This window comes from Patella vulgata, chromosome 7 (assembly GCF_932274485.2).
Source record: "Patella vulgata chromosome 7, xgPatVulg1.2, whole genome shotgun sequence".
Taxonomy (NCBI): domain Eukaryota; kingdom Metazoa; phylum Mollusca; class Gastropoda; family Patellidae; genus Patella; species Patella vulgata.
Window position 1 is genome coordinate 38,892,708 of NC_065885.2, and position 13,407 is coordinate 38,906,114.

The 13,407-nt window shown below is 34.2% G+C and overlaps 1 protein-coding gene across 3 annotated transcripts in view; it reads left to right on the forward strand.

Annotated features, from left to right (window-relative positions):
* The window catches only part of LOC126828470 (polyamine-transporting ATPase 13A3), an 82,790-nt gene that overhangs the window by 24,659 nt on the left and 44,724 nt on the right, over positions 1–13,407 (forward strand). For all 3 annotated transcript variants that reach the window (XM_050558206.2, XM_050558204.2, XM_050558207.1), the window contains exons 7-14: positions 23–97; positions 785–854; positions 6,274–6,408; positions 6,987–7,053; positions 7,479–7,610; positions 7,935–8,111; positions 10,057–10,202; positions 12,412–12,612. In XM_050558206.2, coding sequence (XP_050414163.1) covers positions 23–97; positions 785–854; positions 6,274–6,408; positions 6,987–7,053; positions 7,479–7,610; positions 7,935–8,111; positions 10,057–10,202; positions 12,412–12,612 — 1,003 coding nt within the window. The remainder of the gene's footprint in view (positions 1–22; positions 98–784; positions 855–6,273; positions 6,409–6,986; positions 7,054–7,478; positions 7,611–7,934; positions 8,112–10,056; positions 10,203–12,411; positions 12,613–13,407) is intronic.

Consider the following 13,407-nt stretch of genomic DNA (forward strand, 5'->3'; position numbering starts at 1 on the left):
TTTATAATATTATCTTTTGTAGCGGACTTGAAAGTGGAAGTACATGTGCATATCTACATCGATGTAATGGTCTCTCTCTTAATGATCAAATAAAAAGGTATTATCAAACAGTTATTGTAATAGTGGAATGCTGCAGTGATTGTGTGGTTAAGGAACAGGACTCCCAACAAAAATGTTTTAGAATTTTTATGCCCCGTTTCCATTTGTCAGAGGTAGTGCAAACAAGTAGTATGTCGTATTTGTTCAGATTATATGAGAAACTGATATCCCATGTACAGATCGGTGGCAATAATCTCCTTACATTCCTCATGTAACCATAGAAATGACCACACCAGTCTCAAAATGGTGGATGTATTAGAATATCATTTGATTACATATAGTTGCTGTACTTTCCTGTTAACATTGTTTTGTTAAGTTTTGAATTTCAGTCAGGTAACATTGAATTGATTGAACATTTATTTAATTTTTGAAGTCTGTGGCTATATGTATACCATATATCCATGTTGGGCCAGTTTGGAATTAGGATGGGATGAAACGTCTGGGATCTCTGTAGATATATATGCATTGGAAATTTTTTATATTATTAGTCTTATAATTCAAGGCCTATCTAGATCTAGACATGTAGGTTTTCACTTTCTGCTATATGAGCCCTGCACAGAGGTGAATTAATGAGATAAGCATGTACTACCTTATATATTTGTTTCTAAATTTTATATTTTGTGTATAATATAATAAGGCTTTATACGTCTTTCATATTATCAGGACATATTTGCATTAATTTCAGGCGTGTATTATATGGACTGAACTCTATAGCTGTTCATGTGACACCAATCTGTGTCCTATTATTTAAACAAGTAAGATATTACATATTTTATAATACCATGACATTTTCTCAAAAATAAAGCAAAGTTATATACTTATTATATATTATTTATCATTATTGTCCCCCGCCTTTCGAAGAAAGCAGGGGAGTATTAAAATAGGTTCGTCCGTCCGTCCTTCCGTCCGTCCATCTGTCTGTCTGTCCGTCACACTTTTTGGGGCACAATAACGCTCAAATTTGGTGTGGGTGTTTATTAGGTCAATGCTTTGATGGAGTTCGAAGATGAGGATTTTCTGCTTAGGGTAAGCAGAGATTGGTTGATGCTTTGGGACACGATAACATTAGTTCTAATTAAGTGAGAGTGAGGACACTTGGTGAAGGCTATAGTTTCATCACATCAATACCTTGACTAAGTTCGATTGTGAGCCTTTTCTGCTCAGGGTAAGCTGAGCATTAAGCAATTTGACTGGTCGATACTTTGGAACGCAATAACTCTCATTCTAATTGAGGTAGAATGTTCAAACTTGGTGTAGGCATTCATTAGGTGAATGCCTTGTTGGAGTTCGATGATAAAAATTGTCTGCTTTCGGTAAGCAGAGATAAGCAATCTGATTGGTTGATGCTTTGGGGCACGATAACTTTGGTTTTGATTAAGTGAGAGTGATGAAACTCGGAGTATAGATTCATTATATCATTAGCTTGACCCTTGACTAAGTTCGATGATGAGAATTTTCTTCTTAGGCTAAGGAGCAATAAGCAATTTGATTGGTCAAGACTTTGGAACATAATAACTCTGCTTTTAATTAAGGTAGAATGTTTAAACTTGATGTATATGTTCATTAGATGAATGTCTTGACTAAGTTCAATGATTAACATTTCGAGCTAAAGCTAATATTAATAAGTAGAGCTAAGAAATTTCATTGGTCGATGCATTGTACAAGATAACTTTGATTCTATCTGATAGAGAGTGATGAAACTTAGTGTATAGTTGATAATCAGTTTGATTGCTTGATACTTTTGAAAAAAATAAATGTGCGATTAATTAATATGTGTCATCTATTTATTTTGGGATTTCGGCAGGGGACATCAGCCTCACTGTTGGCTTGTTGATCGTGTGGAACGACAGATAAATATTTTTGTTGAGCTTGGTAGATAAAACTTCTTAGGATTAAACTTGACAACTAGTTGAAACAATGTTTGTGTTTAAATGTCACTGACTAGTACATGTCTTAAGTCTTGTTCCTCAAGACTTTTATAATGTCACATATTTCAAGGTACATTGTTTGGTTTTAATAAATTCTTTGTTTATATTTCCTAAATACTTTTTTTTTACCTTTTTATCTTTAGTGATTTATAAATGATCAAGTTAGGGTAGTTTGCTTAGTTGTAACATACATATACACCTGTATGAATAAATCTTGGATTGTAAAAGGAAGTTTTCTCATTTATATCTTGATTGTTTGTTTTTTATCCCCCGCCTTTCGAAGAAAGCAGGGGACTATTAAAATTGGTTTGTCCGTCTGTCTGTCTGTCCGTCACACGTTTTGGGACACAATAACTCTCTTTCTAATTGAGCTAGAATGTTCAAACTTGGTGTAGTTGTTTATTAGGTCATACCTTGAAGGGGTTCGAAGATGAGCATTTTCCGCTTAGGGTAAGTGGAGATAAGCAATTTGATTGGTTGATGCTTTGGGACACGATAACTTTAGTTCTAATTAGGTGAGAGTGATGAAACTTGGTGTATAGTTTCATTACATCAATACCTTGACTATGTTCGATAGTGAGCATTTTCTGCTCAGGGTAAGCAGAGCGATAAGCAATTTGATTGGCCAAGATTTTGGAACACAATAACTCGCCTTCTAATTGAGCTAAAATGTTTATACTTGGTGTAGGTGTTTATTGGGTCAATGCCTTGATGGAGTTCGAAGATGAGCATTTTCTGCTTAGGGTAAGCAGAGATAAGCGATTTGATTGGTTGATGCTTTGGGACACGATAACTTTAGTTCTAATTAAGTGAGAGTGAGGACACTTGGTGTATAGCTTTATTAGATCAATACCTTGACTAAGTTCGATAATGAACTATTTCTGCTGAGGGTACGCAGAGCGATAAGCAATTTGATTGGTCAAGACTTTGGAACACAATAACTCTCCTTCTAATTGAGGTAGAATGTTCAAACTTGGTGTAGGCATTCATTAGGTGAATCCCGTGATGGAGTTTGATGATGAACATTGTCTGCTTACGGTAAGCAGAGATAAGCAATCTGATTGGTTGATGCTTTAGGGGCATGATAACTTTAGTTTTGATTAAGTGAGAGTGATGAAACTCTGAATATAGATTCATTATATCATTACCTTGACAAAGTTCGATTGTGCAAATTTTCTGCCTGGGCTAAGGAGCGATAAGCAATTTGATTGGTCAAGACTTTGGAACATAAAAACTCTGCTTTTAATTGAGGTAGAATCTTTAAACCTGATGTATATGTTCATTAGGTGAATGTCTTGACTGATTTCAATGATTAACATTTCAAGCTAAAGCTAAGCAGAGCTAATCAATTTCATTGGTCGATGCTTTGGGACAAGATAATCTTGATTCTATCTGATAGAGAGTGATGAAACTTAGTTTGTAGTTTGATTGCTCAATACTTTTGAAAAAACTAAATGTGCGATTTATTAATATGTGTCATCTATTTATTTTGGGATTTCGGCGGGGGACATCAGCTTCACTGTTGGCTATTTACAGTCTGACAAAACTATCATGCAAATATGGGGATTTCAGAATTAGACACTAAAAAAACTGTAATCTGCTTCCTAATTTTCAAAAGATTTTTTTATACGCCCACATTTTCATGTGGATGTATATTGTCGTCGCCCCGTCCGTCCAGAATTTGTTTGTGGATACTGTAAAGGTCACAATTTTTATTCCATTTTGACAAAACTTAAAATATAGGTCTATCTCCCAAAGATCTCGGTTCCTTTCGATATTGGCATAAATCAGACCATAACTTCATGGATTATGGCCCCTGATTGTACGAATAATCACATTTTTAGCTTGTGGACACTATACAGGTCACAATGTTCATCTAATTTTGATAAAACTTGAAATCAATGTTTATAACCAAAAGATCTTGGTTCCTTTCGATATTCATGCATATCGGATCGTAATTTCCTAAATTATGGCCCTTGATTGTAGGAAAAATCACGTTTTTAGCTTGTGGTCCATCTAGAGTAACAATTTTTATCCGATTTAAAAAAAACGCTTGAATATATCACCGTTACACCCTAATGATGGTCGAGTTCGAATTTCGTGAAAATCGGACCAAAACTGTCGTACAAAATGGCAGCTCCTCGATGGCCGAATGGTTAGCACGTGCGTGCTGTATCATAAGGTCTGTTATTGACTCAACTGGCGGGGTTTCGATTCCCCGGTTGTACGTGACAGGGAATAGGGTCGCCTGTCCAACCTAGTGGGTTTTCTCTGGGCCCTCCGGTTTCATCCCGCTGCTAAAGACCCGTACGCACATGTGTTAGTCCCAAAATGACCTAGTTTGTTTCGGTTGGACGTTAAACCCCATTTCTCTCTCTCTCTCCTTTTTGATATTCGTGCATATCGGATCGTAACTTCCTGGATTATGTCCCTTGAGTGTTTGAAAAATCATGTTTTTAGCTTGTGCTTCCTCTAGAGATTACAATTTTTAACCGATTGAAAAAAACCCCAAAAAACTTTTGAATATATCACCGTTAAACCCTAACATTAGTAACAACGGCTGAGTTCGAATTTTGTGAAAATGGGACCAAAACTGCCGGACAAATGGCAGCCCCTTGTACGCAAATAGTGTAAATATATGGTATATCAAGGTTGTGGACCCTCAAGAAGTCACAATTTTAATCCGATGAAATATATCTTTATAACCCAAAGATCTTGCTTCCTGTTGATATTCGCACATATCGGATCGTAAGTTCCTGAATTATGGTCCTTGATTGTACGAAAAATCTCTTTTTGTTTAGCTTGTTCTCTATCCATCTCTTGCAAAATGTGGGCGTATCTGCCTGGCAGCCGCTGGTTAATGTAAATGTGTAAAGTTGTGGTAAATCTACTGTGACACAATAAATGCTATAAACGATCATTTATTATTGTATATGTTTAATTAGTATAATATAGATATAGGCAATATTTTGATAGTATTGTTTTAAATTGTTATGATTAGGAATATGAAAAATACACACAGTAGTTTTGGACAGAAATTTCAAGAACTGGAAAACAGATTTATTGAAATATGGAGATATTAATTTTGTGGTGATTTGTATGTTAATAAAATTTACCCAGCATTTTATAAATAATCAAATAATTTTTATTGTTATGTAGACCAAACACCATCATAGTTAAACCAACATTATCTCTTTGATTAGGATATAAATAATATTGTCATGTTGGTTAACTTTGATGCTTTGATTGCTTTGCAAAGTGGGTATTTGTTTACACTTACATATTAAGACCATATTCAATAGTCGATTGTACAGGTCAAAAATGGAGTAAAGTTAGTAAACAAACTAGAAATTGATTGACATTGATTGACTGGTCGTTTATTAGTCCTGAAATGTTACATAAATTATTAATTAGACATTAAAGATACATTATGGGAGATTCGATAACGAGTTGGCAGTTCTCACTATATAAGTTAAAAACTAGATAATGTAAAGGCAATTTGCTGAAAATTTCATTCAAATTGATCCACTATGAACCGAGAACTAAGCGATTGAAATTTCCACCTAGCCTTGATCATCATTACTAAAGTCAGTACGGTAAACAGCATAGTCTCGATTATCCATTTAATCGTTAAATCATGAAGGAAAGTTATGCAGTAAATCGGCTCATAATCCACCAAAGATCGCAGGCTAGCGATGCCATCTAGAGTTGATTATGGTCTGGATAGGTTAATTAGTGTCTAATTGATAATTTAGATAACATTTTAGGCCTAAAGAAAGACCTGCAATAGACAGATTTAGCTCTTGCATAATGTATGTTTAATTAACTTAACAAGACAATAATCAACTCTCGATGCCATTGGATGGCTGTGATATAAGTAGATTTATATGCGTTTTGTGATCGATGCGGTTACTGTAAAAATGGATCATTGAGACTTTGTTTATTTTCGTAACAACAGTAGTAAGGACACTCAAGGCTAGACTATAAATGTATTGCCGATATCTAGGCTTAGACTGAAGTCATTTGAAATTTTCTTTATATTCTCTTTTCATTATCTATTTTTAAACTATTATAGCAAAAACAGTTAGTTCTTTATCTAATCTTACCTATGCAGCTTTAATCTCATTATTGACCATGTCTGGCAAAACAATATCCAAGACAGTAATAACATAAATAATGCCCTCATTAGTGTTGGAAATCAAAAATTTCCCATCTCAAGTATGATATTAATATGTTTATTTTTCAGGTATTGTCTCCGTTTTATATCTTTCAAGCGTTTAGTATGTGTGTATGGTATGCTGATGAGTATTATATTTATGCCACTTGTATCATAGTTATATCAGTCTTCTCAATCGTTGTCACCATTTATCAAATCAGAAAAGTTAGTATTACATTTATATTGTTTACATATATTATTCCCAAAATGACATCACGCTGTTATAAACTTGACATTCACATGTTTATATATTCAAATACCTTTATAATCGTTTGCACACATCTTGAAACAGACATTTTCATAGAGTAAATAACACATGAAATCTGATCAAATGTGAATAACCCATTGAAGCGATATTTCTTATCATTCTCACAAACAAAAAACAAAATAAATCTAATTACTTTCATATAATATCATTTCCATAATAACCTAAGACTTGTCATCAAAATTCAAGCACTAACCTTAAAGCATTTTAAACAAGTTTTTGTTGAAAACCATTGAAATGTGTGCTCAGATTTGTCTAATAATTTTCCTACAATCAAATTTAAACATCCCCAATGTGACTGTATAGTCAAATCATGTCTAATCACCTCAAATAGTGTATTGCCAAGCTGTGAATACCTCGAAACCACAAATGTTCTTTAAACTGCTGCATACTAAATTGTAGTAGGTATGTATGTTTTCCTAAATAGTCAAAGTTCAAAGTCAATGTTTATTTTAATTTCAATATTTATTTCTTGTAGATGCAAAGGGCCCTAAGAAACACAATATCATCTTCAACTATTGTAACAGTATGTAGAGGAAATGATGGTATGTATCAATAATACATTCAACTGGATGTGCTGCTTATGAGAAGTCCCAGATTTAATGGGTTTTAAGTATGCGAATCAATGGTCTATTTACTTCCATCTCAAAATATTGAACCATTCAGTAATGAACACCAATATTTGTTTACTAGGTTACATACATGAGATAATAAGAGTGACCTGATAGATGTTACATTATAGCAAGCTGGTAGACATCATTATCCAGATACTACTGGATCTGCCAGTTTGGAAACCTTTTTCTATTCACACTCAAACTAACTGTCCCACCAATTATTTTTGTCCATCCTTTCAGCTTAAAAATAATGGGTTTTTTTTTGTTTTTTTTTAGTTTTTGTTAATTTTTGTGAAAGATTATTAATTATATGTTTTTACCATCAATATGTTTTATATGATATGTTATTATTACAGTGTATGTTGATGTACCATCAGAAGATCTTGTACCAGGTGATATAATAGAAATACCAAGACATGGATGTATGATGCAGTGTGATACAGTTTTACTAAGTGGAAATTGTATAGTAAATGAAAGCATGTTAACAGGTATATATTGTTAAAGTTTGTTGTTTTCTCTTAATAGTGTTAACTTTAGAATGGTTTTGCAGCAATTTAAAACATTCTTGAAATAATAGAAACTATTATTTTAAATCAGATACGCATCGGATTTATATATTTTGCACTCAATAACTTACATTTTGATACCATTTCTGAACTATATGGGAGATCCACATAGCAAGTAATTTCTGTTATATTTTAATGTTGCTTGTTTACAATTGTTTATTATTCTAGGTGTAAGTGTTGTTTACTTATAACTGCTTATTATTCTAGGTGAAAGTGTTGTTTATTTGTAGCTGTTTATTATTCTAGGTGAGAGTGTACCAGTAACTAAAACACCACTTCCTAATCCACTTCAGTTACCTGGTCAACCAGAACTTCTATTTGATATGAAAACCCACTCACGTCATGTTTTATTCTGTGGTACACAAATCATACAGACTCGCTATTATGGTTGCAAGAAAGTACGAGCTATTGTTTTAAGAACTGGTAAGCTATTATTTGTCATGGGATTAGTATGTCAAAGGCAAAATATGTCATTTTTATACACCCACATGGAAATATGAACGTATATTGCCGTCTCCCCTGTCCGTCCGTTGGTCGGTCCGTCCGTCTGTCGTCCACAATTTCTTGTGAACACTCTAATGCCAAAAGTTATCATCCAATTGTTTTAAAATTGATATATGTTGTTTATATTAGTGAGATGAAGAAGCCTATTTAATTTCAATAATTTCCGTTTATTATGTCTAGAGTTATGACCCTTGTTTCACTTTGTTGAACCTTGTGAATGCTCAAATGCCAAAAGTTAATATCCGATCTTTATGAAATTTATATGCAATATTTGAATTAGTGAAAGGAAAAAGCATATTGAATTTCAGCAATTCCTGTTAATTACATCTAGAGTTATGGCCCTTGTTTCACTTTGTTGCACCTTGTGAACGCTTTAACATCAAAAGTTATCTGCCGATCTGTATGAAATTAATATGCGTCATTTAAATTAGTAAAAAGAAGAATCCTATTGAATTTCAGCAATTTCCGTTTATTACTTCTAGAGTTATGGACCTTGTTGTTCCTTGTGAACGTTCTAACATCTAAAGTTATCTGCCGATCTGTATGAAATTTATATGCATCATTTAAATTAGTAAAAAGAAGAATCCTATTGAATATTACGTCTAGAGTTATGACTCTTGTTTCACTTGTTGAACCTTGTGAACGCTCTAACACCAAAAATTATCATCCGATCTTTGTGAAATGTATATGCATTATTTAAATTAGTGAAACGAAGAAGCCTATTGAATTTGAGCAATTTCTGTGTATTACGTCTAGAGTTATGGCCCTTGTTTCACTTTGTTGAACCTGACAAGGACAGTTTGTCTAGTCATTCGGATGAGATCAAAAACCGAGGTCCCGTGTACATATTGGCGTGTACATAAAAGATCCCTTGACAGTTGCAATTCGATATAAGAATAGGCTGTAGTGCCGCTGTCCGGGCAAAATTTCCCTCATAGCACACTGTATGGCATATTCCCGTCTTCATTAGCCCAGTTCGGAGCAAAACAGTAGGATGTTAAACCCCATTTCATTTTCTAACGCCAAAAGTTATCAGCCGATCTGTATGAAATTTATATGCATCATTTAGATTAGTGAAACTACGAAGCCTATTGAATTTCAGAAATTTACAATAATTACTTCTTGAGTTACAGCCCTTGTTTCACTTTGTTCAACCGTGTTAATGCTCGATCGATGAAAGCTATCATCAGATATGTATGAAATTTATATGCATCATTTAAATTTGTGAAATAGAGGTCTATTAAATTTCAGCAATTCCCTTCAATTATTTCTAGAGTTATGGCCATTGTTTTACTTTGTGAACCTTGTGAATGTTCGAATGACAAAAGTTATCATCCGTTCTGTATGAAATATATATCAAATTCTAAAATTTTCTGTAAATTACTTCTGATCTGTGTGAAATTGTATTGTAAATGCCCCCAATTACCTACAAAAGAATAAATATGCAACAACCCTTGTCGACTGCTCGGATGATTTAGCTGCTGTGGGCGTATGTTTCGTTGCCAGGCAACCTATCATAAGGAAAAATATGGCATTTAAGACAGCAATAAGTTGTTTTTGACAAAAAAACCAAACTTGCATTTTGACAAAATACAAGCTATTTCCATCATTAAATTATGTTAATTTGTCTTAAAATTGGTTAACAGGAAAAGTGACCTTCCCCGTGTACTTAAAATATGCAGAAATCTATTGGTAACTTTATACACAGACACTCATATAGCCATTTACCATACACAATAAATACATTTTTGTCCACAAATGTGTTTTTGGAGTGACTAATACTGTAATGTCAAAAAGTGAAAATCATGCACATTGATTTATTTATTGATGAATTATTGAATGTTTTTATGCTTTGTTCTTGCAGGTTTTATTACAGCAAAAGGCGAGTTGGTCCGTGCTATTTTATATCCCAAACCTGTTGACTTCAAGTTTAATCGCGATACCTACAAATTTATCGGAATATTAGCTTTTATTGCGCTCATGGGATTTGTCTACACACTTACACTAATGGTAAGTTTATTTACATTGTTACATTGTCCTTAATTGATGTGTAAGGGATATTGCAATGGGCTCTGTTGATAACGATTTTGTTTCTGGACTGTATCCATTCAGGATATCTTTCTGAAACTTTGAATAATTGGGATGTCTATCTGTTTGCCCTCAAAAACATATCTTATTCATATTTGATAAAGAAAATCTCACCTGCTTTGATCTAAAAACATTGATAGAAACAACTGGAGGATAACTAACATGTAATAATAGATAAAAAATATACAATCAACCAATCTGACATCTCTTCATGTTGATAACCGTAATTTAGCAGGGTAGTGTCGCAACTATTGAAATAGTAACCTGACATGGTAGGATCTTTTTGTTTAAGGGGAGACAATCTCGGTAAATGGAAGAGTTTACCTCCCTTATAAAACAACCTAATTTTATAGTTTCTAGTGTTTTTATACGCCCACATTTTCATGTGGACGTATTATGCCGTCGCCCCTGTCCGTCTGGACGTCCACAATTTGTTTGTGGACACTCTACAGGTCACAATTCTTATCCGATTTTGACGAAACTTGAAATATAGGTTTATCTCCAAAAGATCTCGGTTCCTTTCGATATTGGCATGTATCGGATCGAAACTTCATGGATTATGGCCCCTGTTTGTACGAAAAATCACGTTTTTAGCTTGTGGACACTATAGAGGTCACAATTTTTATCCAATTTAGTTGAAATTTGAAATCTAAGTTGATAATCCAAAGATCTCGGTTCCTTTCGATATTCGCGCATATCGGACTGTAACTTCCTGAATTATGGCCCCTGATTGTACCAAAAATCGTGTTTTTAGCTTGTGGACCCTATAGAGGTCATAATTTTTATCCGATTTAAAAAACCGTTCAAGTATATCACCGTTACACCCTAAGGATGGCTGAGTTCGAATTTCATGAAAATTGGCACGAAATTGACAGACAAAATGGCCACCGTTCGTTCTCAAATAGCGTAAAAATATGGTATATCAATGTTGTGGACACTATAGAGGTCGCAATTTTTATCCAATTTTGTTGAAACTTGAAATCTAAGTTGATAATCCAAAGATCTCGGTTCCTTTCGATATTCGTGCACATCGGACCGTAACTTCTTGAATTATGGCCCCTCATTGTACCAAAAATCGTGTTTTTAGCTTGTGGACCCTATAGAGGTCATAATTTTTATCCGATTTAAAAAAACATTCAATTATATCACCGTTACACCCTAAGGATAGCTGAGTTTGAATTTCGTGAAAATCGGCCCGAAATTGACAGACAAAATGGCCGCCGTTCGTTCTCAAATAGCGTAAAAATATGGTATATCAATGTTGTGGACACTATAGAGGTCACAATTTTAATTTGATTTTGATGAAACTTGAAATGCATGGTTATAACCTAAAGATCTTGGTTCCTTTCGATATTTACGCATATCGGACCGTAACTTCCTGAATTATGGCCCCTGATTGTACCAAAAATCGCGTTTTTAGCTTGTTGACCCTATAGAGGTCATAATTTTTATCCGATTTAAAAAAACGTATTATTATATCACCGTTACACCCTAAGGATGGCTGAGTTCGAATTTCGTGAAAATCGGCCCAAAATTGACAGACAAAATGGCCGCCGTTCGTTCTCAAATAACGTAAAAGTATGGTATATCAAGGTTGTGGACACTATAGAGGTCACAATTTTTTTCCGATTTTGTTGAAACTTGCAATGTAAGTTTATAACCCAAAGATCTTGGTTCCTTTCGATATTCGCGCATATCGGACCGTAACTTCCTGAAGTATGGCCCCTGATTGTAGGAAAAATCTTTTTCTTGTTAGCTTGTTCTCTATCCATCTCTCGAAAATGTGGGTGTATCCTGCCTGGCAGCCGCTGGTTATCTTTCTGTGGAAAATGATTAATAGATATGGTAGTTTAACAAGCTGCAGGGGTAAAAACCTGAGGTTTTGTGTACATGTTGGCGTGCTATCAAAAGGACCCCTGACATTTGGAATTCGAAATAAGAGCAGACTGTACCGCCTCTGAGTAGAATTGCCTCATAGAATTGCGTATGCCTGTCTTAATTTGTCCGGTTGATGTAGAACGGTAGGATGTTAAACCCCATTTCATTTCTTTTCTTATTAAGCGACAGTGGTATCTAAGAACCAGAATTTTATTTTTCAAATGGCCTTATAAATATTTTACATTTTGTTTAGATTATTGATGGAGATGAAGTTGGGGAAATCATTTTAAGATGTCTAGATTTAGTAACAATTACTGTACCTCCTGCTTTACCAGCTGCTCTTGCTGTTGGAGTTGTCTTTGCTCAAATGCGTCTTAAAAAGTCTTCCATTTTCTGTATTAGTCCTAATTGTATTAATATCAGTGGTGCTGTAAATGCTGTCTGCTTTGACAAGGTTAGTTACATAAGATATTTGTACAAATTTATTGAGATTATGTTTAGTTGAAAAAGCCATGTGTCAGAAAGTTAAAAAAGAAATTCATAATTTGAATTAAGACTTAAAATATCTAGTCTCTATCATTCAGACAAATATTCTACAAATATTAATCTGGATGGGGGTTGTCAACATTTGAGAATAACAAGGTCATTGGCTAGATTATCCAGTCTTTTACATTATCGGGAACAAAATCTAAGGGAGGTAACTAGCCCTAAAACTAGATGTCGACGGAAATGAAATTAATTTAAGAATTGCCATTTCTGAAAATCCATTTTCATTGCCAGTTGATTATCCAACATTCTTAATTTTTTCTACACCCACATTTTCATGTGGATGTATATTGTCATCGCCCGATTTCAACAAACTTGAAATATAGGTTTATCTCCTTAAGATCTTGGTTCCTTTCGATATTGGCATGTATCGGACCTAACTTCATGGATTATGGCCCCTGATTGTATGAAAAATCGCGTTTTTATATGCACACATTTTCATGTGGACGTATATTGTAGTCGCTCCTGTCTGTCCGTCCACAATTGTTTGTGAACACCCTACAGGTCACAATTTTTATCCGATTTCAATGAAACTTGAAATATAGGTTTATCACCCTAAGATCTCAGTTCCTTTCAATATTGGCATGTATCGGACTGTAACTTCATGGATTATGGCCCCTGATTGTACGAAAAATCACGTTTTTAGCTTGTGAACACTGTAGAGGTCACAGTTTTTATCAGATTTGGTGTAAACTTGAAGTGT